Here is a 24,152-nt window from a genome sequence, read left to right on the forward strand (position 1 = left end):
TGACTGCTCTGTGACACAGAGTGGGGCTAAACGGTTCCTTTGCAGGTTGGTGTTTGAGAGCTCAGCCAAAAGGCTGCACATGACTTGGGCAGATGCTTCTAGTTCTTAGCCCAGCCATGGTTTTGAGGAGAAGCCCTCACTCCTGGCTCCTGCCCTCCTCTCTTTTCCCCCTCCCACCTCTTCCAGGCCTTCTGAGGAGCAAATGCCAGCACGGCTGAGAGCTTGTAAACTTGATCCTCAACATCAGACTGAAATGCTGACCTGATCAACAGCAACCAGAACCTGAAGAAGCGGAGGGTCTGATGCATTAGAGCATTAGTCAGCTGCGATACCAGGCAGGCTGGTTTTTTCACCTTGTTTTGACCTGAACAGTTTCATCTTCTTTAAATAGTGTCGTTCAAACTGCAGTCTTTCTGCTTTCGACAATTACGCTTTTCAAATACTGCCTAAAGAAAATAACTTTGGGTTCTTATTATCTCAAATGAATAACTATCTCTTCATTTGAGATAATTATTAGGTTTGGCAGCTTACTTATCTGATCAGTATCAAAGGTTAAAAACCCTCTAGAAATTCTTGTGCATCTTGTGCTATTTTGTTTCTGAGTCATATTAAACTGGAATTACCATATAGTATGAATTCATTGCTACTCTGTCAGAGCGGAGGATGCTGTGTCACAATGAAAACAGAGTAGACTGGCTGACCTGGGGAGACAGTATTTTCAAAGCTGTGGTTATATACAGCTTTTTCTTTGTTCAGATGATGTGTTTTCCATCAGAAGTGATTTGGGGGCAAAGCCTGTGCTGTGGTAAGTGCATTTCTGGTGTTATTTTCCTCCTCTCAGTCCTTTATGCTGGTGGGGGGAGAAGGTGTTTCTTTCCCCTTAGGTCCAGTCTCATCGTTCTTACTGAGATCGGTGCCCTGCAGTGGCATTTCAGAGCTGTGCAACAGGGCAGGTAGCTGGAGGAGGCAAACTGGGGGAGGGCATAGGGGCGAAGGAGGCTGTTGACCTCCATTAGTCTGCAGCCTGGCTGTGACAATGCCTGACACCCGAGTCACCCAGGGGCTCTGCCTCCCCTACTGGGACTAAAACCCAGTCCTTCAATGTGAAAAAAACTCTAAAAGTGTGCCAGCCAGTCCATTTTCCAGCCTCGGGCCCAAAGTCAAGGTCCTTACCAGAGTGCCTGGGGCAAAAATATTCCTCTCTGCTTGTGGCAGGCCATCCTGTACTCTGCAGTCGTGGTACAGCTGTGACCGTCCTTGTGGTCTGTTGCCACAGAACTGCGCATCAAGCAAAAGTACTGAAGAAGGGGGGAAAAAGTCTGTGCATCTTCGTCCTCTTTCTGTAGGTGTTCCTGACTGAGCGCTCTGTTCAGAAAGGGCTCCGTTTGCTTCACAGCTGCATAATTTACATGGAAGCTGGTCCAGGAGGAATCTCTTTCATGTAGCTTGCTCAAAGCCCCAGTTCATCAATATGGATTGCTTGCCGTGAACTGGGGGATTTAAGGTACGCGGTGGGGTGTGCGGAAGTCAGAGAAAAAGGCAAAGAGTGAGGAACTGTCGGGAATTTTTTTCCTAAAAGAAGAATTCGTGTGTCCAAAAGAACCGTCCTACAGAATAAAAGTTGTGTTCCCTCTTTTTGCCTGCAGAAGAGGTGCTGTATTCCCGAAGTGGAACCCAGGGAAATGTTCCCCTAGCCGTGGGGAAAGACACAGTGATGTCTTTAAGACTGAACAAGCCCTATCTTTAAAAAAAGAGAAGCCTGTGAAAACAATCCTGACTCAGGTAGTAAGTTAGAAAACAATGGTTAACTTCCTCAGAGTAATAATAATTATTTAAACATATCCACGTTCTTCTGGTGGCCTTTGTCCTAAACGTAGTGTGTGGGAGGAAGAGTGGAGCTGGAGGGCAGGGGGAAAGGTGAAAAATTTGAAGACCAAGCCATGCCAAAACTTTTCCACAACATGTTAAAAAGAGAGCTCCTTTGCAGTTACAGAAGTGATAGCTTAATCGTCTTTTTTGCCATTGAAAAGAAAAAAATACGAGATCATAGCTGAGAAAAGGCCCATGTGTTCAGTGACGTTCTTCTCAGGGTCAAGTACGAGTGGAGGCTGATTTAGTCATAGACTAAATGTAGCTGCAGTTTTGCAGTCCTCCGAAGTGTAATCTATACTAGTCATGCAGAGCGAGTGCTTTGCTGGATTCCAGCTAGGACTGCAGTGTCCTTGTTACGCAGCGAGGCTGCTCAAGGGTGCTAAAATGCTTACTTGCAGTTGTTTGAGCAGTTTCTGCGATGGCTGATTGATTTACTCTATCTGGAAGTTCAGACCTGGAAATCTGAGCGAGGGAGAATGCCTTCGCCGCGGTGGCGAGGCTGGGTGTTGAGAGGACAGACAGCTGGCGGGTGACCTCGGGAAGATGACAAATGGGGGCCCAGGTGCCCCCGCTCATCCAAGAGCGCTCCCAGCCCCTCTGCTCGCAGAGGCGCGAGTTACGGAAGTCACTTGCGCTGAAGGAAGGCTTCCTGCGAGCACGGTTTCTAGAAATAAACATTAACCTTTTGTTACCAGCTAAGTACGCAGGGATAGTGAATTCAAGCAGCTGTTTGGGAAAGAGTTTAAGCAGAAATTCTTGCAGTTTGAAGGAGAAAAAAAAAAAAATCATCCAAATGGTAGCGGTTGCGCATATTTTGGAGACGGCATCTGGAACACCGGCAGGAATGTGTGGTGCAGAGATGTGCCGTGAGCGACAAGCAAATTGTTTACACAGCATAATCGGTGATGATTCTTGACTGACATGTATGGAGCCATTAAAACGACTCAATATATTACTGGGAGGAAAGTGGGACGTGAGGAAACCCCCAAACAACTGAAGAAAGAAAAGTCAACATAAACTTGTATATAGTATCCTTTATAGAATTTAAACACATGAATGAAAAGAAATTGAGTAGCCTTTAGTTTTCCTTTGCTTGCAAAGGATTAATGTGTTTGCAGGTTCTGCTTTCCATTTCCCATTTTTATTTTAAAACAGGCAGTCACGTGCTAAAATGAGGAGAACTTTCAGATAATAATTGTCTTGAATCTGCTCTGTAACAGCGCAGAAATCTATAAACCATGTTGACTTATACCAGCTGAGAATATGCCTCCTTTCTCTGAAGTTTGACTATTGGGGATTATGGTGTACTCTAGCAGCTTCAGGTTTGGTTTTGTTTTGTTTTGTTTTAAAAAAAAACTAAAAAAAACCAACAAAAGAGTATGACCTCTGTCACTGCTTTAACTTTTGAAAGTGCATTCAAGATTTCCTGGATTAGCTTGGATCACTGAATCTACTGCAAAGACAGGAATGGCTGCTCTCTTGCACTGGTACTTGTATTTTCTAAGGTGGAAACTGTTACACCTCATCTGAAGTAATGCTGCCTGGTCAAATGTTAAAAGAACCTGATTAAATGTAGCATTTGATTATTATTAACATAAGTATGCAGACACCCATTGTGAATTCTGGGCTCACATGAGGTGCAAAGTGTGTTTATCAAGCATGCACTGGATTTACACACCTGAGTTCTTGTTAAATGTAAATCTCTAGTTCGCATAATTCCTCAGTGAAGAAAGAGGTTTATTTAACTTGTTAACATTTTTAACATATTGTCTACAGGCGTAATTGGATTTGCAGTTCCTTCGAAGATGGGTATAGGTCAGTTTGCACATTTAAGGGGTTTATGTCCCATTTCAGAGTGCTTTAAGTCTGTAGTCTTTACGTCTGTAGTCTACAGTGAGTTAGGTGGGTAGTCTTTTAAGTCTATAGTCCATAGCACTTTGAGTCTATAGTCTTTCTCCGCATGAAATAATTGTATCAAGGCTGGTGCCTTCGTAGGTAGGACCCTGCAGCAGGACTGGAATTGTCTAAAAATTGTTGTTATGGTAGTACCTGCAGAAACCTGTATGCACAGCCTGCAAGTGGTATCCCAGGACTGTCATTCAGCCTGCGGCATAGAAAATGTAGAAAACGCATATTAGGTCAGAGTAATACAAAGCTTCCTTTATTCTATAAAATCTTTTTCATCATTAGTTTCCTGTCTTTACACTTTAAAACATCCACTTCTTTTAAAATTATGTCAGATGTCTGTGGGGCAGAAGGCATTTCTCCTTGTTCTTTGATCTTCGTTTCTCCATGCTTTTTCATCTTACCTTTAGGCAATAGCCTAAAGTTACTCTCAGTTACTCCAAAGGCAAATGTTTATCTATGTGTTAAATAAACGTGGGTACCTGATTCTCACATCTATTTAAAAACTAGAGCAGCAGTAGAATTGTAGCTCTAGGAAAATGCTGGAGAACCAGATGCTCTTTAAAACTTTTCTTCCTTTAAACTTTTTTAACTAGTAAAAGAGTTTTTTTTTTTTAATGACGCATTCATTTAGGAGTGCTGAAGATGTATTTTGAGATAGCTGTCACAAGAAAATTTCCCTCCATTCCATCCCCCAATGCACTAGCTTTTCAGTGGAAAAGTTTGGTCTCTGGAGTCTGGATTTCATCACGAAAAGAGGAAGTTTTCAGGGAAAGTAGTATGGGAAAATTTGATTCTCTTCTCTTCCTTCCACCAAGGATGGCTTCTTTGACTTTGTATCTTTGCATTTAAAGATTTTTTCTACAGCGAGGTTCACAATTGTAGTCACCAATGTCATAGGTAATTTGTAATAAAATCTCTGATATAGGGAATTAGATATATCTTACAGTTTATGTATGTATTTCACCATTAAAGGAGGAAACAGTTTATGTGAAACATCAAATAAAAGTGCCTTACTTCTTATGTTAAACACTCTGGAGATTCTTTTATTGGTCACTGCAGTAGCTGAATGGCAAGAAGCGAAGCTGCCGCTTTCGGAGCGGGAGCACTGAGCCCCGAGGTGCTGCCGGGTTGCTGTTGCAGCAGGGCACGTGTGACTTTGGGCTGCCAGGATCTGAAATGTTTGCCCTTTGATATAAGGGAGAAGAGGAATGGGGGAAGAGAGGGAGGAATAACTCATCACTGTTTTCTACCTTTGGAGTCAGAACTGGCTTTATCAGAGACAGCTGTTTCATGGCTAATACTACTTTTCTAGGCTTTTTTTTTTTCCTCCTTCAGTGTCCAGTAGCAGACCTCTGTGCTGTTCCATCTTACCTGAAGCGTGCTGTGGCAGACCTGTTTTATTTTAATTTTAAAGAACTTTGTTTCACCGCACGCAGTTGACATGTGCTCCTACCCAGGGACACTCCGACAGCGTTTGAAACAAATTGCTATTTAGAAAAAGCAGGTGGAGGAGGCTAAAAAGAATCACTAGAGGTCTTAGATTTCTTTTATTGATTTGGTGGGTTGGGGTTTTCTTGGCTTTTCTACTGGGAAAAGTTGTTTCTGGTAGAACGGAGTTCTTCACTTAGAAGACCTAAAACTGAGAAATAAAAGTTCTAGGAGCCATGAACTCAAACTCCCAATTAAGAATTTTTTTCTTGAATCTTCATTGTAATGAATAGAGACCCATTAGAGTCAGTAGGCATCTAATTTTGAAGAATTTATTGCAAGATGAAGACTTTAACTTTTCCTTATTGGAAAGTTGGTTGAAGTTTCCCTCTGAAGTAAAAGGGGGGAAAACCACTCAAATGTCATCTAAGTATAGATGTGTTTATTTCCAAGCAATTCAAGCGAGCTCCTGGAAATGTCATCAAAGGTGAGGTCAGTTGGAACCAGAGGATTTGCTCCTAATACCAGCTGTGCGTTCAGCAGTCAATTCTGGCAACTTCAGCCCCTAAATGAGAGAATCGCTACTGTGTCCTCTGCGTTGGAGGCATAGGTGGTGGTTTTACAAGCATGCTGTAAGCTTCTACACCCGATCACACGCTGGTTTGAATGAGAGGAACTCCAGGCACAGCTCTGCAAATCGTGACGAGTAAGTGACAGTTCTGTGGCAGTCTCTTGGGGCATGGATATGTGAAATGGGCTGAGCAAGTTTGTGGCAAAGAAAAGGCAATGTCTGTAGTATTCCTTCCTTTGTGCTGGGGTCTGGCACTCATCTGACACCTTGGTGAGCAATTTCTGCTCACTAAGCCCTCAGAAAACTAGCATAGCTAAACAGTATTATTAATAATAAAATAGACTGGCTTATTAAGCTGAATCTGAACCGGTGGAAATGCTGTGTGCAAGTGGGATTGCAGGGGTTTCAAGGGTGGTGTTTCTGGTAGGCTCTATTGTCATCTTTGGCAGGATTCTTCTGCTGTGGTATTTCGATTGACTTTTCCTTGTCACCCTGCGCTATGGGATGTATTTGGTCTTGTCCTGCTGCAAGACTAACAGGTGACATAATCAGGTTAAAAATATATTCTTTTTCTGTCTGCCTTGGTATCTGTCGTATTGAGACCTCGTCATGCTTAGCAGTTTTTTGACATTCACACTGATTGTTGCAATTGTATACACAGAGGCTTTAAAAAAACCAACAGAACACGACCACCAAAACAACCACCAACCCCCCTCAGCTATTGCAGTGGGCAGCTGCCTGCCCGTTTGCTGGTGCTTGCAGCAAACCCCGCACCGTCATAATTTGTTATCCATTTTATTGACTTCCTGGTCACATTCAGATTAAAGTAATTAAAACTGTTACGCTGGATTTATCAACCAAATGACGTCTTGGTCCCTTGAGGCAGCCATGGACCTATTGCTTTCCAGGGAACAGTTTTCCCCATTCGGCTATTAAATAGATTTCTCCCATTTAGTCCTTGTTGTTCTGGAGGGCGGAGGGGAAGAGCGGCGGATGATAGGTGCCTCGCTGCCGTCGGGGCTGGAAGCGTGACCTCAGGCGTGGTGCAAGGCCTGCAGGAGGTGCTGAGCTGGGCCGTGAGGAGCCTTTGCTGAGTTCATGGTTCTGTTAAAGTTGTATTATATGTTGGAACAGGCTGTGCTGGCTGGTGTTCGGTGGGAATTTCTGACACCAGTAATAGCTGGTTGGTTTGTTAAGATCTGAATATGATGATAGTGTCCAAAGACTGTCTGTTAAAATAGATGAAGGACTGCTTTTTCACTTTTGAGGACCTGGGATCAGGCTTGTAGCTAGTCCGTGGGGGGATGAATTGCTATTCTGGATGACTTCTTTGATTACCAGCTGTGTGTTGTGTTTTTGTCCTAACTTAAACGTTACAGTTTCTGAGAAGGGGAGAGCCATACCGTATCTGAATAACACCTAGCGAAGACCTGTTCCCAAATGAATTTCCCAGGGCTATTTAATGAAGAACAGCAATGAACTCAGCTCATTTTATAAGCAAATTCTGCTTTGGCTGCATGGACTGACTGTGTGGTAGAACTGGTTCAAACAAAAACACAGTGGCTTGGAGGAGCTGTTTTTACCTGCTCAGGGGCTATAGAGTAACCCAGGCCACGCATTCCTCAATGAAAAACAGGCCAGAGAAAATCCAGTTTCTTATGTGCCTCTCTCATCTGGTGAGACCCAGTGTCTGCAAGGATACTCTGAATAATGCATCGATAGCTCATCTTAAAGACTTGGTAAATCTAATGAAAATATTGTCTCTAGAAAGGTTCAGGAATGCAGCGTATGCTACTGCGTTACTAATGCTTTACACAATTTTCCAGACTGGAGTATTTTGCTTGCTTTCATGCAACCACTATTTATTATTTAAATGATAAATCTGGAAGATTTCCCAGATTTAGTGTCTGCCCCATTACTTTCTGTCTTGGATACTGTGGATAATCAGATGAGCAGTAAATCTATTCTGTGGAATAGAATTACATTACTTTTTTTTTTTGTCAAACAACTTGTGAGTGATTTTTTTTCTCTTCACCCACATAAAATACCTAATAGAGCAAAAAAAGTAAAATCTACATGCCAAATACACAGTACTGCACATCTACCTCCAGTAATGCATCTGCAGAAACACCAGTGGGACTGTATTTATCTTGGGTAGACGAGGGAAGATTATGTGAAATAATCCCAAGCACTGATACTTTCAGTTGGGTGGATGGAGGGAAGTACTGTGGGGTTTTTTTGGCTTGTTGGTTGGATGTTTTGGGGGTTGTTTGGGTTTTATTTTTTAGCCTTGTTTGCTTGTTTGGTTGTGCTGTTTCTCCATCCTCTCTGATTGTTTCTGAAGTCTTTCCTGAATTTCTCTGAAACGAGACCGCCCTGTTGAGCGATGAGGGGACATTTGCCAGTGGTCTCGGGCGTTACCATCTGACGAGCTGGTGTTGGGTCCTCTGGCTCTCAGGAACAGCAATGGCCAGTGGTGCTGAGGCTGCCTGGGCGGCGGGTGGACGGGCACGGGGGATCGCGCCTGCTGCCACGCTGAGCGCCGCTGCGTGGTTCTCCAACCGTCCCAGTCATTGCTGATGAAGTGATGGTGACACGGCCTTCGGAAAAGAGAAAACGTGATGGAAACCCACCCCCAGGAATGACCAGCTTGATTCTGAGCCTCTGCACCAAGTGTGAATTACACCTCTTTCCTTGAAAACAGGAGGCTTTTTTTTTTTTTTTTTCACATGGTGATGAGAAACTCAAGGTCAGGAATGAGCCCCCTCAAGGCTCATGAAGAACAAAATACGATGTGTTTTAACTGACGCGAAAGGTTAATGGGGAAGATCAACATCCAATGGCTGCAGCGAAGGAAAGGGGGCTTGTTTGGGCAGAGCCCGAAGCGGAGCATAGGCATTACGGTGAACGGGAAGTGTGAAACCGTGGGGCAGAGAACACACAGCCCTTTAGCCCTGCTCAAAAATAATAGTGCAGGCTTTTTTTAACTTCAGAGTTTAGTCTGCCCTCAGTAAAAACAAGTTACATTAAAAAACTGTGCACCAGAAAAAGCAAACCTCTTTTTCCTGGTTTCTGCTTATAAGATTTACAGGTACTTAAAATAAACCTATGAAAAACAGACCTAGTGTGCTGGAATTTGCTAACTAGTGAGAGCAATTACCTCCAGGTCCCAAGACCTAACGGAGCTTGACTTTTTGGAAATAAGACTTGGCAAGCGCTTCTTCCTGCCGCTGTTGTGAAGGTGTACATGAAAAGATGTGCTGACCTCTGCCAGAAACCCCAGGAATCCAGTTCAGAGAGATACTCCTGCGAAGGGCACAGCCGGATTCAGGCAGCACAGATGGGGATCGGTGTGGAAAAAGCCAGTGAAACACTCGCTTCTCATTGTGTGGCTTCAGCGTGGCAGATTCTTTGCAATTGCCTGGTGTACCACAGTAATTAAATGGTTCAAGAGCAGTAAGTTTAGATACTTAACAAGAAAATAAAGACCTCACTTGACAGCCAGCAGCGTGTCGTGCTTGTTTCACAGGAGTAAGGAGAATTAATGCAGGTTGCCGTAGTAAAAGTTGATCTGAGCCTTTTTGGCAATGGTTTTGTACTGCTTCAGAGATCACATGCCAATTAACTATAAATGCTGTAATAGCTGTAAATCAGGCCGCCTTATGAAACTACTGCCCCAATTTCAGGTGACCTAAAAAAAGGGAAACAATAGACTTCCTCTTTCCTTTAGTGATATAAGAAAAGTAACGAAAGGTAAGAAAAATAATGAAAACCACACAACCAACCTTTGTTAATACAGAAATGTGAAATAATCCCCCGTTTTCTCCAGATTGATCTATGCATGAGTGGAAAATGAAGTTTGTGCAACGAAATAAGCATGATAGAAGTAAAATCTGAGATGGGAATTGATTTTTATGAGACTCTCCAGTTTGGAGGGTGGAGGTAGTTTCACACCAGCGTTTTGAAGGAAATTATTTGTCGTTGTCAGTATCCCTTCATCATTCCTGGCTGGGGGAAGGAGCTCCTGTTTCCCACAGCAGTTGTAAAAGGCCTTTGGGAAGGATGAGATTTTCCTCCTAAAATATTAAGGGACAAGTAACAAGAATGTTTAAAAAAAAAGATCTATTAAATGCATTCTCCCACAAAAGAGGAGCTCTCTGCAGACCATCTTCCCTTGCAAATTAAGAGACGGGACCAGCTTTGCTGCTGTGTTTGTGGATGCCCTTTGGACCAAACACTGCTAAAAGGGTTTGTGCCCTAATGTCTGTGCCTGTGCTGATGAGAACCAGTGTCCAGCAGCGAGGACCGGACTCCATCACAAGTTGGTACAAAGCGGCAGAGCTCACCTCTACTTGGCCACAGGAGGCAAATTCAGTCCCTTAACTTGAGCATCTCACCAACAATCACTCAGAAATGTTGCTCATGTCTGTGCATTGTGGTTATTAGGTGCCAGAAATAGAGTTTTAAAACTGTAATTAATAATTTCTAAGTAACCTCTTTTTCTACACGTTTATGGCATCAATGGGTATGACTGTTTATTATGTCTTACCTATAAAATCTGACCTGTTTTATATACTCTTTATGGAAACAGTGTACAGTCATAAATTAAAAGATGCAACTGTTTTGGATATTTTACTGGTGGTCCTGTATTTTCCTGCCAAAAGTGCAGCTGTTTTAGGTTTCTCGGGATAACATTATAAAAGGCTGTATGCGTTTTGCAAGTTTATGCTTGAATTGCCAAGCCAGAGGTGGAATGACTCAACCTTCCCAGGAGCAACATGTACCAAGCGATGAATCAAAACAGCTAGCTGAAGCTCTGTGGCTTACAGGGCAACTGTGAGAAGCAGTTCTCCTTTATGGTATTTTATCTGGTGTTCAGAATTTGAGACAGTCATTGTGCTGATCGTGCTAGGCTACAGCCTGGGTCTGTCTTTGTATTTGATGGGGTTTGGGTGCAAGACTAGCTGAGAATCTGGTCTTGCATCTGTCTTATGTGGGGTGCAAGAACTCTAGGGTTACAGCATTGAATGAAACCATTCAAGCCCCACTGAGCAGACACCTTTAATGGGAGCTCTTGGCGTGCACGACTGGGTTTGAGCCCTCAGAAGGAGCTAAGGGGAGCCAAGAGCCTGCGGCAGTGCCAGCGTAGGTAGCGCGTTTCAATGTCAACTCATCGGTCTGGCTGGTTTGCTGTAAAGTTAGATGGCTCTGCAAATGGGTGATGATGCTTAATTAACGGTGAAGTTTAGAGGCTTCTTTAGCTAAAATGTTGATGACAGCCTCCTACAGATCCAATTCCCTGGTGTCGGTGGACTTACTCCAGATACAGATAGGCCCAAGAGCAGAAAGTTCAGCCCTGTTGTCATCAGAGCAACCGGCACAGTCGGCTCTTGGGAGCGCCCAGCATTAACTGGACAGGGCTGAAACCCTCTGATTCCTGTGGGAGTGCAGGAAAGCTTGTGTTGTCATCGTTTTAGAAGGAACTACCAAAGGGGGGAAAGTGCAACCCTCCCCCCAGAGCAAGCACAGAAAATACAAACCAGTGAGTGTACTTAACCTATTGCAAAGAGCCAAGTTTTTTCAGTGTGCTGGTTGGGCAGCTTGTCTGAAGGTGCATCAGCCTCATCGTTGTTTTAACTAATGGAAGTTTTATACCGATATGTTCATAGGTGGCAAGCAGCAGGCAGCTCCATCTCCTTGCTTTCTCCCAAAAACCAGCCTCGACCTCACTGCACTGTGAACTACGCAGGTGTTTGATGTGTTTATTTCTGCTCGAAAATAATGCTTGTCTTTGTTTTAGGTATCTCAACCATGTACGAGCCGCCTCTCCGCAGGATCTTGCTGGAGGCTACACTTCTTCTCTGGCTTGTCACAGAGCCTTACAGGATGCTTTCAGTGGTCTTTTCTGGCACCCCAGTTAGCCAGTGTGCACCAGCCTGTGATCAAGGGACACCAAACAGAGTGAGAAGCAAATCAAGCCAGCAAAGGTTGGGTAAAATTGCTGCCATCTGCACAACGGCTAAGCTGCAGTTGCTTTTCTGTGTCAAACCAGCTGTGTTTAAGTGTTAAAGGGAAGAAAAAAAAAAAAGTCTGCACGAGAGCTTTGTAAAATGGTAGATACATTTTTGTGGAGGGGGAAACTCGTTAGTCATGTGGCACTTTGCTGAGGGAGGCTGAAGCAATAAGCCACATCTAATGGAAGATGTGAATAACTCAGCTGTGTATGTTTGAGGTTTAAAGAAATACACTTGTAAATTTTTTTTAAATAAAGCCAGACTTTTTTATTAAAGTTTGTGGTTTTACTCTTATTGCAGGGTTTTATTTGCACAAGCATTTAAATGCCATTTTGATTATAACATTTAGTGTCAATATTCAAGCCTACATTTTCTTCCCATAAAACTAGTTTCCCCCGTTCAGACAAGTGGGTTTCTCCTCCTGCCAGCTGGATGAGATGAGAAACCCTGGAACTATGCTGACACAACTCTTATGCAGGATCTTTCCCGATGTCACTTGGTTCTTACCTTTGTCTGGAAAACAAATCTTTGGCTGAAAGTCTTTCAGCTGAGTTCCTCTAGAAGCAATCTAAGAAGCCTTGATGCAAGGCTAGGTCATTAAAGTAGTCAAAATTGTTTGTTTTTTTTTTCTTGCTTAGCTCCGTTTGCAACTTTTTTGTCACATGTTCAGGAGCTTCTTTTGGCAGGAACATCCCTTTGTCTGGCTTTTGGGATGATCCTTGCTACTTGATCTGCTGCTTTTACCTATTCCTTCCCCTCTCCTTGCAGTGGAACGTAGACTAATTGCAGCAGAGATGGGCTTCCTGTGGCGGGACTGGTCTTTGCCATGAGTGTGTATAAACTGCAGGAGACTGGAAACCGCTCGGGACAGCGAGTGCCTCTAGAGTAAAGCCTGGACCACGTTTTATGGGTCATCCATTAACAGTTGTTGAATACTGCTCTAAGGAGTGTACTAAATGAACGTATTTCTTCTATGTTGTAATAAAGAGAAGAATAAGCTCTATTCCAGACTCGGTGCTTCCTTTATTAAGGAAAGTGGAGGGAGATGCCAAAATTTCCATTGCCCTTTCTCTGAAATCCTGTTGTTTGTGCCCAGAATAATTGCCGACAGGTAACGTTACACACCAGGCGGAGGCATAGAAAAGGTGGTAGCCTGCGGAGCTCTGCTCCCTGCCAGGGGCAGGTGGCCTGGCCTCAGACAGAAGGCCTGTGGCCGGCTGTTGTAGGACTCGGCCGTGCAGCGCACGTTAGAGACCACTCCTTGCACTTGGGTTGCAGTCTAGCCCTGGGACGAGTGCTGCTTTCCGCCTGCGGCCCTTCCTCCTTTCCTCTCAGCGGTAGGGCCTGAAAGTTGATGTGCCCTTTATTTATCCATTCCCTCGCTCGTGGTAGATGGCTGCCGCCACCGCTGGGCCTGGCGGATTGTTTTCCTAGCAGCCAGAAGCTGTGGGAGCTCGTTCCCTCTGTCGCAGATGCCCGACAGCCTGTCTCCTGTTCCCAGGACAAACAAGATAGCAGCAGTCCTTCTGGGATTCAGCTCGGGACCCTGGGAGGGAGTAGCAGCAACCAGGGGGAGTCTGTACTATTCCGGGCTCACCCAGACTGGTAAAGATACACCTCACTGATGATCTGCTTTATATTCCGTTTGTAAAGCCTCAGGTCATTGCCCTAATGAATGCAGAACTGCATGTGCATTTTAACATGTATCATTTAAATACACTCATGCAATGTGTGTGTACATTGGCTATCGTTTGCTATTTCGTGTGGAAGGTTTATATGCAAAAGTGGCAACTGCACAGAAATATGGAAGAACCCCTGGTTACGAGTATAGCTACACATAATCCATTGACTTGCATCTAAACTAAAGATATGCTGCTAAAATAACAATGGCATTTAATCCTTAAATGGACAAAACTTTTAAGAACTAAAATCCTTCCCTGCCCTGGGATACTTTAGTTACATGCTGAAAATCAGACTTGCTTCATACAAAAATGGTGATCAAAGCCAGGTTTCTGTTAGTGCAGTAGAGCCAAGAAGCCCTAAATTTGGACTGTGAGGCGATGCGCACAGTCAAAGGCACCTGCGGTCTCCAGCAGTACTGACAGGCGCGTTAGAGCTGATCGCAGGGTGACTGCATCGTTCCAGAATGGTCGAGGGCCTTATCGCTACAGCAGTGTTTGTGGAGGGCTCTGAGGAACAAGAGCAGCTTTCAAATGTCTGTGGGAAACCCACAGGGCAGCGGTAGGAGAGCATGCAGTGGTGTTCGAACATGTAACAGACAGCAGAGATAGCATCACAGGCTGGAGGCGAGAGTCCAGCGCTTGCTCTTAGAGGAGCAGTGACTGGCAGGGAGAGGATACGATGTGCCTGTCATTGACAGCGAGGACAAATAGCTTAAAGCTGTTGTGACACCATTTTAAAGGCCAGTGGAGGAATGCTCGGGCTGGAGTGGCAGGCCAGGGAAGTAATCTGTACAGCAGCTTCCAGGGTAGTACGAGTGAGTCATGATGATGTTTTTCCCCTGGTTTGATAAATGCAATCTAGCGGTAACCAAGCTGTGAAGGCTTGCTCAAAAGCACTGGCCAAGGGAAAGGCTGTAACATAGAGCCGCTGAGCAAAACAAATCTACAGGCCTTAGCGGTCGTTTGGGTGAGAACCAGGACATCAGGTTACAGGCCCCAGTGATGGAGCCACAGCAGCAGAGCCAGGGAGGGTGACGGACATCTGGTCACCGAGTTGCTAGGCGTGAGCGCTGGGCTTGGACTGAAGGAAAATATCTGAAACCGAGAGGGTGATTTGAGTTTCTCTGTCCAAATGAACTATTTGTGGTTGACGTTGCCCAACAATAGCTTGGATGGGTAAGAACAGGAAATCAAAGGCAGAGGCTTTTCGAATCCCTGCAGAATACAGGCAGCCAGTCAGAGGGATCGTCCAGGGACTGCGGCAGAGGAGCAGTCGGGGAGGTAGGGGAGAGCTGGGAGATGGCAGAGGCACAAGAGCCACAGGAGGACACGGTTTCGAGGCGAGAGGACTGTTCAGCCAGGTACAGTGCTTTAACGCAAGCGTGTACTTCATCTGCAACTGTGCAAACGGCATTAGTCTTTCCTGCTTTAACAGTGGGCAAAGACTAAGTTAGGAGTCAACTAACCCCTAACTAAATCTCAGTGTTAAAAAGCTTGTATTACTCAAAAGCCTAGGAACGAGTGTATATGGCTTTTGTATCTTGGGTTAAGTTTTTGAAAGGTTATCTTGCTTACACAAGAGCTGTTTGTGCATCTGCTAACAGTAATCCAATATGCTTAAACACCAAAACCATTTGTCAAAGAGAATCCAATGTAAGGGTTATAGAAGTCATCTTGCTAGACCTGAGAAAATATAAAAATCTGTTTTCGCCACAAACTGCACATTATCAGAATAACACAGCAGAAAACCATCCCAGTCTGTGTCACTGAATTACCACAGGGTGTGAAACAAGAGCAGAGGAGTACCAAAACACAGTTATTACAAAAAAGCGAAGTTTTATTTTTTTATAGTGACAACAATTTCAATCTGCTTATTGATCCCACAATTAAAAAAAAGGTAAATGCAGGAAGCAAGGCTCACAAAGGAAAGCTGCAACATGCACTACATGTCTCGGCACCTGAGATGGGTAACACAGTATGCTTCAAATAATTCAAGAGGTAAACCAGAGGTAACCTAAGTATACCCTACGCAACCTACTAAGGTAGTTACCGTAACTCCAGTCTTCAGCTCAGTAACTTTTCTTCAGAAAAATCTTTGCTGGTACACAGACGTTTAGAGGCTGGTGTTGCTGGAAGAAGGTTAGAAAAAGTGAGTTATTTAATGTACAGTGAACAGACTGAACTAAACCACAAGCCATGTAACACTTAAGGGATTTAACAGGAAGAGATGAGAGTTAAAAACAGGATTAACAGTCACAAATGAGAACTGTTACAGCAATAATGGGGGGTCTTTACTAAATGCCAGAAAGGACTTTCAAAAAACCTGTATTGAGCTACATTTTGACCTACATCTCAGTGCTACCCAACACCAGCGTAAAAATAAGTTTAAAAATAAAGCATTAAAGCTTTATCAAAATCTCCCTTCCTCCAGTTCATGTAACTGCAGACCGAAAGCCTCCTCCTCTCCCCCCTTGTCATGTAGTGCAAAGCCCAAGATCACTGAAACCAACCAGCTTTTGCAAATACTTCAAGAAACAAATGACCAATTATAAAAAAAATTTCAACATTAAAGATCTCTAAAGATATCTATTTCTCAATTAAATTGTACAGAACTGGATTCTGTGGATGTAGTGACTCCAGACCTAAACTGAGTCCATGCAAGCGTAAGGGAGGAGGTCAGAACTGGGACCCGTCTCTTGGAAGTACGCCATTCTACCCTGGGTGAAAATGAAGCTCCCGTTCTTAAGTGTCTAGCTAATAGAAACACGTGCTTGGTGTTAGACACCCCACCCTCCCCCAGTACGCAATCTAAGGCATAAAGATCTGGTTTATGGCCTGTGGGATGATCCTATCCAGTCCACCATTTTTTCTGTGGAGGCTCATGCTGGGATCAGAGGAGCGGACCGCTGTTACCGAGAGCGCGTGAAGCCCTGCAGCTGCTGCGCACGTGCAGGCGCTCAGTCCTGCCGGCTACCTCCACGCTCATGCGGCGTACAGCATCGCTGTCACACGGCTGAAGTGGCCCACAGGGCTGACAAGGTGGGACCAGCCTGAGACAGCAAGAGGTGTGGCCTGAAATCCAAGTGCCACATAGGAGGCTTGTTCCTTACCTTCACCAGGGCAGGGCCTCTTGTACAGCACGTCCGCTGGAATCTGGAAACTAATGCACAGCATCTCCTTATTCGGTGCAACGTTTCTAACCAGGTAGGTAGAACAGCGTCCATCTAAGGAGGTTCCCAGCGAAGCTTCAGCTCGTTCTTGAACATCTTTGGCGGGGTCGTCATGTTTGGAGAAACTGTAGCAGTGCACCGTGGGAAGGCTGGCAGTGCTGCATGGCTCTCCGACTAAGAGATGCCTGAAAACATCTAGAAATTCAATAGCCAAAGCTGGCAAATTCATGACTATATGAAAAGAGGTTTTCTGTTCTTCTTTCAGAAGTGGGAGCTCTTTACTTAGTTCTTCTCTTACTGGCCCCAGGAGGAAGTCCCTGCCATCCATGTTGAACACTTTTATTTTGTTGTCTACTTTGTTTAGTTTGCAGTTGTGCAGGAGCCAGTTGTAGGATTCGGGATTGAGATCGTTTGCAAATACGTGGCACTTTTTCTTTGCTGCTGGAATAGCAAAAGGTCCAATCCCAGCAAAGACATCAAAAAGAACATCACCGGGCTTCAAAAGCTCAATGATACGGCCGTGTTCTGTGGAAAGACGTGGGTTCCAGTAGACTTTAGAAAAGTCCAATTCATACGCAATATTATTTTCTTTGACCTGAAAGTTCAGAACATTTGGTTAAGCCTCTGTGTTCAAATTCCAGATGTGTTTAAGCATTATCAGTAATTAAGACAGCTAAAAACCAAGGTGCTTTATCAAAAGGTAATGTGTACATTGACATTTGTCCCATTAGTAGTACACATGAATCTTGTGTAAACAGATCTACTCATCAGAAATAGCCATAAGGAATGTTCCAACTGTCAATCCAGATGGCTGGCTTATGCATGTCTCAATCACCAGGTGGAAATAAAGCAGCAACTTAAAATGACCATAAAAAAAAAATCTGAGGCTTTTCAAGAGCTTTGTGGCTGGCTGACAACTCCTTTATTGAAAGCAGACCTTGGGAAGATGCCTCAAGCCCTCCTTAGCAGAGTCCACATAGTAAATAAGCGTCTGAGAATGATGCAGCACAAGAACGGCAACAGTCAGCCAAATTCAAAACCATTGGGAGATATTCTGCAGTTTGAAAAAATACTGTATTTTATCTCTCAAGGTGACAGAATCTGGAAACTGATCCAAACCCAGACTTTGGGATGACCACTACCTTAAGAACAGACCTGAAAAGAAACAGTATTTATTCAGATGAAAGTGGGATGCAAGATAATAGTCACTTTGCACCACCACACTTGAATTGTGTGACTCCGAAGTAAAGTAATTTCGGATCCAAATCACTGCATCATTTGCTTTGCCAGCAAGAAACACACTGAAGTGTATCTGCACTCCTTGGTGTGCAGCTCAGTGGTATGCTAGATGTATGCTTAATGAGCTAATACCATCTGCATAATATTTGATTATCGCTTCTGCCTTGATGATTCAAATGCTTTCTCTCTGCGTGTACAGGATGTTCTACCAAGCTATTCAACTTTTTTATTCAGTAATCTGATGTTTTCTCTTCTAAAAGTATAAAAATGCTAACAGTTAGGAAAAATATTTTTTGGGCAAACTCATGGCCAAGTTTCCAGCTAAAGACAGGAAAACCTACGTGAAGAATACTTGGCAGTTACATAGTGCTTTGCACCTGAAAAATGTCAAAACAGAGGAGAGACAAGGCTTGTCTCGCTGCTGACGGAAAAGGAAAAGGCATAGGCAAAATCTTGCCTGAGTTGCAAAGCCAGTGAGATTTAAAAACACAGTCTTACATTCTGTACCAGCCACTGTACAAGGCTTGGTGAAATTAAGAAACAGCGTTTTGTTACATCAAATCCACCTACATATGGCTTTAGGTGAGAAACACCCCTCACTTCAAGTTTATAATTAGTATCTCTGTAAGAAACCTTTACTTCAGCTGCTTTTACGTACCATTAACATCTAGGCTGTGAACTTGAAAGAATACGTATCTTCATGATCCCTATGGTTGTGAGTTTGCTCTTGGCAGACCAGGACAAATGAACGTAGAAGTAACTGCCAACTCTTACACTCTAAAAGGAGTGTCAGGAAAGGGCACTGTGCAAAGGAATGGTCTTAATAGCACCTCCTCATCACATCTTTCCAGTAGATGTCTTTGGGCTTTAGCATATTAAATTTAAAATAACAGGAAAAAAACCTGTACCTTGGTTACTAGTTTGCTCTCTCCAGCGAGCACTTCCATTTGGAAATTTCTGTATGTGCTGTCAATAATATTGGTTTTATTCACTACACAGGTGATTCCCGGATTCTTGTCAATTATAACCTGGCCTGAAAGAGAGGGCAAAGGATATTCCGGTTAAGGAACTACAACTACAAACACTGCTGTTTACAGTTAAGTTAACAAAAGTAAGCATGTATTAGAACAGCCTTCCTCTAATGATTCAGGGTTGCAGATATGACATCTTTCTAAGGCACATTCTTTACCCTGACCCAATGCTCAGTGAAGTGAGACCACAGTTACTGTAAGAGGAGAGAACTGTGCCTTCTGTGCACAGCATCAGCACAAGGCTATTTAAAGTCAAAACATAAAGCAATGAAAAGTGCTCAGAAGTTTTCCTTGTACAAGTAATTTATCGGTACAATAATGGTTAAAACATCTTTTTAACAACATGCAAAATACACAAATTACTTTTTTCATAAGAGTTGTTTTACCTACCAATCAAATGTCTGTATGGTAGCTGATGATCTCTAAGATTCAAATGAGCTATGTGACCAACACGGCTAAATCCAGAGGTGACTTCTTGACCTTCAGGAAGGACTGCTCGTAGGATCTCCTCCAACTTGAAATTCTCATAAGTCAGCTCTAAGTTATACTTGGACACCTCAGGACGAACGTTAAGCTGTTTTAATACCTCTTGCTCCGATTCTCCCAATGAGAATTCTGGTATTTTATGAGGATCCAAAATAACAAGTCTACTGTCCTCATCTTCAGGATGCTCAACCACTCGCTTTAGACCAGGACGCTGGAGTACCGTATGTTTTAGGGACTTTAGCAAAGTATTTACAATTTCTTTCTTGACTTTAAGAACTGGAACAACAACTGTCCTTTTAAAAGCTTCTCTGTTGAGTAGTGTCATCCCACGCACTTCCGGATGCGGTGAATACAGTTCTAGATTAGCTTTATCCTCCACAGTTTCAGGCATTGTAAAAAACGTATTTTTTTTTTTTACTACTACAAAAAGCCCAGGTATTCTGCCAGAATATTGCGCCAATAGCATCCAAACTGCTGGAAATGATGTATTTGATGCAGCTGTCCTAAAATGATTAGTTTTCAGTAGTCTGGCAGAGTATCCAAATCTCCATAAAGTCCTAGAAGAGAAATTATTCATTTTATAGACATTATGTAATCATTCCATTAAAAAGGCTGCAAATCACATGGATTTGCTGTTCTCTTAAACTAGAATTTCCATCTGTACCAAACAATCCACAATAGTTTAGTAAAGCTCTTTATTATGAATTATATACTACAAATTTCTGTCCTTTTGCAAATGTATTTTTAGACTTAAACATTAACTAACTTTAAGCAGTGAGATAATCCCCCCCTGCCAAAATACAATGACCTCTCTTAGTTCTAATAAATGTATTATTAATCCCAGTAAGCCAAATGGAAAAATTTCTACTGTCTTGATCCTACCGTTGGATCCCTTCTCTCTCTGATAAAATTCATTACCAAGCAGTGGTTGCTAGAAAACAGTTATTAGCAATAGTGGTCATAATCTCTCTTCAGCAATTTCTGCCTCCTATACCCTAGTGGTAAGGGGTTACACACTCCATAGTGTCTTTGCTCTATGTGTTGCGTGCCAGAAAGACCAAGAATTAAATGCAGAATTCCCCTAGAGGTACAGGGAAACATTAGTAATGTCTATTCAAGTGACTGAACCCCTCTCCACAGTTCATTCATAGGATGGGGACTTGAAAAGTAGCTTTACGCTTCTCTACATGGTTTCCTCCACTAAAGACAGTCCAAAGGGACCCAACTTTCCTGACTCTGCATCGGCTGCTCCTAGGCAGGAACCAATGATTTAGGTAGTGTGTAAGGCTGACATTTCTCCCGCCCTCTTGGGAAGTTTGTTTTGAGATTGGGGGACTGATAGGAGAGATGCAAACTAGCTCTGAAAGGAAACAGATTCCCTTGCCTGCCTCAGACATCTACACCCCGACGTACAGGACTGCTGCCCTCCTTCAGGGTAACAGGCCATGTGGTCTCTTCTTCAAAAAAGGAGCTGCGCCCAAGCCTTAGCGAAGCTGGCCCTGCTCCCATCCTCCCTCTCCAACAAATCCCAGTCCTCGCTGGGGCTCCCTACATCTCCAAGCCAGCTCATTTCCCTAAACCAAGTTTTTGGCAAAGCACACCTCCTTTCCCTGTTGACTCAAAAATAAACATTACATTCTTCACGTCTGCTACAGAGGAGAAAGACTTCATCCAGAGGCCAGAGCATCCCAGTGTTTTTCTTAGGCATTCCCCATCTCCCTAGCTGGAAACTGCTGGCCTGGTTCGCATAGGCTTCTCGGCATTAGATAGGCCGCAAGATAAAAGCCCCCTCGCCGGGCCCGGTTGGAGGTCCCTGCAGCCATCCTGTCGCAAGAGGACTAACATCTTCCCAACGTCGTCTCTGGAAGGACCTGCCTTTCCCCCGTAACCAAGGGCCCGCCATGATCCCCCTTTGCCCCATTCTTCCCTCAGAGTAACCTGAGGTGAATCGGGGGTGGGGGGTGCTGCTGGAGGGCTGCTGCCCGCTCCGCCCGGCCCGAGCAACACCGGACCCCGAGCACAGGGACCCCCGGGCGGGTCCGGGGCCAGGCCACACCCGGGGAAGGGACCCTCGCCACGGCGGGGGGTGCCGCAGGGCGGGGGCCTCTCCGGGGTCACCGCCCCTCCCTGAGGAGAGCCTCGCTGGCAGCCGCCGCCTCAGGCCCACCGCGGCCTGGGCCGCCCGCCGCTGGAGGTGGGGGGGGTGAGGTGAGCCAGCCCGGCCGGGGGCTGCGGGGCCGGGGCCGCCGCGGGACCCCCCGCCCGCAGGCCGCAGCCGGGACCGGGGCCGCGCCGTTGCCACGGCTACCGCTCCCCCGGCCCCCACCGCCCTCACCTCATGCCGAGCCCCGCCGCGTGCGCCGGCGCCCTGGCACGTCATCGCCGCCGCGCCGTTCCGTGTGGCGGCGCCGAGGGGGAGGGCGGGGCTGGAGCGGCGGCCCCGCCCCCCGGCCCGCCCCCCGGCGGCGCTCCCCTCAGAGGCGAGGCGGTGGGGCGCGGGGTGTCATGGCGCCGCCGCCGCGGGGGGCCGGGCGGCTCCTTGCCGAGCGGGGCTGGTACCTGTCCGCCCGCGAGCAGCAAGAGGAGGAGGAGGTGGACGAGGACGAGGAGACCGCCCCGCTGCTGCTGCCGCCGCCGTCGGGCAGCGTGCGTGTGAGGGGGCGGCTCGGCGGTGGGGAGGAGCGGCTCTGAGGGGCGCTGGGGGGAGCGCCCTGAGGGGGCTGCGGCCGCGGGGCTGCCCGGCCCGCTCCAATGGGGGGCGGCGGGCGCCGGCTTGGCTTTACTTTACTTGCTTCCCCCGGGTGCTGTCTGTCAGGGCGGTCCCCGTCCCCGCGGCTGGGCGGCTGCCCCGGCCGTGCTTGGTTTTGGGGAGAAGTTCGGGGAGCGCGACCCGGGCGAGGGGAGGGAGCGGGACCTCGGGCTCAAAGGTCGGGCGGATCGATGCAGCGCGGCGGACGGGGGAGGCGGAGGGTGGACCGGGCAGTGCGGGCAGCTCCTGAGGGGGTGACACCTGGAGAGGGCCGGGCAGGGGCGCGGGAGCACGGGGCAGCACCGGGCCTGTGAAGCTGAACCTCTGGTCCTGGCGCTTCTTCTGGTCCGTTTGATGCTTTGATGGCACCGCGCTTGGAAGTGCTGCCGCTGCTCTGCCCCGCGCTCCTGTTGGAGCACGCAGGGATAGCCTGCTTTTAAGCGTAAACCTTGCTGCACTCTTTTTGCGCTTTGGTATCACTGTACTCAAAGGCTGTAGTCGTCCTGAGATCCTTATGGGACAGCATCGTGTTACTTTATACGCACGAGGGTTTGCGTGGTCTCAGAATGAGGAAAGAGATTTTCTGATTTAGATTACGGAAGGAGAAGTGGACTGGCTCTCTCCCTCCCTTAAAATTCCTCCTGAAATGAAAGACCAAAACATCTCTCGCACTAATTGTACTTTGTTTTGCCCTTTTCACAGAATCCTCCGAATAGTGGCTCTTCCTTTGGTTTCTCAGTATTTAATTTAATGAATGCAATCATGGGAAGTGGCATACTTGGCTTATCCTATGCTATGGCCAACACAGGGATCATGGGGTTTAGGTAAGTTTTCAGTTTTTACGTACACTTATTTTTAAACTCAGCTTGCAGTTTTAAGTGGAACAAAACTTGATTACTAAGACTCCTGTGCAAAAACTGAGTAAGAAATAAATAGCTTGTGCTTTTCAGCATTGTTGAATAAGATCTTCCTGCTTTGGTTTAGTCATTCAAATCTGGCCTAACAGAAGTACTGCCCAGAAATTGCATTAAATTGCCACATGGTGGCAATTTCTTGGCCATTACTCCTAATAGATTGATATTTACATTTTAAAGCTGCTGTCTCCTTTAGTTCCAGAAATGGGCCTTCTGGAGTGGTATGGCTACGCATCTGAAAAATGTGCATCAGCTTGTGCTTTTGTTGGCACTTCTGCTTGTTGTACATTCTAACCTATGGCTTACAGGGCCAAAGTCGCCAGAATTGTCACTTTTATCATTCTGTAGCATTAGATTCACTTCATTAGAAGATACATATTTGTCTGTGTACAGACACTCTGATGTTTATGTCCTCTTTGTAATTCATATATCATGTCTTTACCCTGTATAGTATGTGATACACTTTAGTGGACAATATAAGAAGCAGTGGAACTTAGCAAGTATTGGGAAGGTCAGAGACCGTATGAACCATAATCAGCAGATATAAGCCACAAAATGAGGAAATCTTGTCTTGTGGTAGTTTACTTCTTGCAAAAGTAGCATTTTTAAAGATAGAAAGTGCATTGTACTCTATAAGTGCTTTAATCGTAGATATTTTGTGTTTTTTAGTATCTTGTTGCTGATTGTTGCCAGCCTTGCTTCTTACTCTGTATTTCTTCTGCTCAGTATGTGCACTCAGACTGGTAAGTGAAAAGGATTTATCTAACAGTGATCTCTGAAATACTTCCTCACCTGTATCACAAAGACATGACCCAGTATAATTATTATAATTAACAGCATGTTAACAGTTAGCTGTGTCTGTCAGCTGTGTCTGGAATATTTAACATTTTTAATGATTACTGTTTGCCATTTAAAAATACAATTTTGAAACTTCTTATGAAAAGGTAATGCCAAACTGACTAGTTTCTAGATTTTCAGTTTTAATTTTTTCGAAATGCCTCTCATCTTCCGAAAAAGATAGGTCCTGTATTTCTGTAGCAAGATTATTTTGGTGCTGGCTGGATCGCGCTACTTCAGTGTGTACTGTT

The 24,152-nt window shown here is 45.1% G+C and overlaps 3 protein-coding genes across 11 annotated transcripts in view; 2 read left to right on the forward strand and 1 right to left on the reverse strand.

The window, feature by feature from the left end:
• Nucleotides 1-12,796, forward strand: part of MNAT1 (MNAT1 component of CDK activating kinase) — a 129,015-nt gene extending 116,219 nt beyond the window's left edge. For 3 of the 7 annotated variants that reach the window (XR_012673769.1, XR_012673772.1, XM_075150869.1), the window contains one exon: nucleotides 11,580-12,068. Coding sequence is in view for 2 of the 7 variants with exons in the window: in XM_075150869.1 (XP_075006970.1) it covers nucleotides 11,580-11,700 (121 nt within the window). In the remaining 5 variants the exon portion in view is untranslated. Of the gene's footprint in view, nucleotides 1-11,579; nucleotides 12,069-12,561 lie in introns of those variants that run through there. The other 4 variants (XR_012673770.1, XM_075150871.1, XR_012673771.1 and 1 more) reach the window with 3 other exon arrangements.
• Nucleotides 12,797-15,271: 2,475 nt separating this feature from the next.
• Nucleotides 15,272-21,814, reverse strand: TRMT5 (tRNA methyltransferase 5). 3 transcript variants are annotated; one of them, XM_075150867.1, is made up of 6 exons: nucleotides 21,032-21,357; nucleotides 20,530-20,531; nucleotides 19,306-19,958; nucleotides 18,793-18,917; nucleotides 16,586-17,240; nucleotides 15,272-15,604 (listed from the first exon to the last, which is right to left on the reverse strand). In XM_075150867.1, the coding sequence occupies exons 1-6, from the start codon at nucleotides 21,107-21,109 to the stop codon at nucleotides 15,540-15,542; spliced, it is 1,578 nt and encodes a 525-aa protein (XP_075006968.1). In that variant the 5' UTR covers nucleotides 21,110-21,357; the 3' UTR covers nucleotides 15,272-15,539. The 3 variants fall into 3 exon arrangements, with proteins under 3 accessions (XP_075006968.1, XP_075006967.1, XP_075006966.1); XM_075150866.1 differs by lacking the exon at nucleotides 20,530-20,531 and having other exon boundaries at nucleotides 21,037-21,352; XM_075150865.1 differs by lacking the exons at nucleotides 20,530-20,531; nucleotides 21,032-21,357 and adding an exon at nucleotides 21,737-21,814 and having other exon boundaries at nucleotides 15,273-15,604.
• A 77-nt stretch (nucleotides 21,815-21,891) lies between these two features.
• SLC38A6 (solute carrier family 38 member 6) overlaps nucleotides 21,892-24,152 on the forward strand; it is a 44,678-nt gene continuing 42,417 nt past the window's right edge. The window contains exons 1-3 of the mRNA XM_075150868.1: nucleotides 21,892-22,047; nucleotides 22,853-22,974; nucleotides 23,734-23,807. Coding sequence (XP_075006969.1) covers nucleotides 21,907-22,047; nucleotides 22,853-22,974; nucleotides 23,734-23,807 — 337 coding nt within the window. The 5' untranslated portion in view covers nucleotides 21,892-21,906. The remainder of the gene's footprint in view (nucleotides 22,048-22,852; nucleotides 22,975-23,733; nucleotides 23,808-24,152) is intronic.

The sequence above is a fragment of the Calonectris borealis genome, chromosome 5 (genome assembly GCF_964195595.1).
Source record: "Calonectris borealis chromosome 5, bCalBor7.hap1.2, whole genome shotgun sequence".
NCBI lineage: Eukaryota > Metazoa > Chordata > Aves > Procellariiformes > Procellariidae > Calonectris > Calonectris borealis.

Bases quoted from the DNA above. Each gene is read 5' to 3' on its own strand.
- TRMT5 (XM_075150867.1), bottom strand. From the start codon at position 21,109: ATGCCTAAGAAAAACACTGGGATGCTCTGGCCTCTGGATGAAGTCTTT. The intron at 18,918-19,305 runs GTAGGTAAAACA...CCTCTCTTTCAG, and splicing joins ACCATACAGACATTTGATTG to GCCAGGTTATAATTGACAAG. The intron at 17,241-18,792 runs GTACAGGTTTTT...CTGAACTTTCAG, and splicing joins AGAGCAAACTAGTAACCAAG to GTCAAAGAAAATAATATTGC.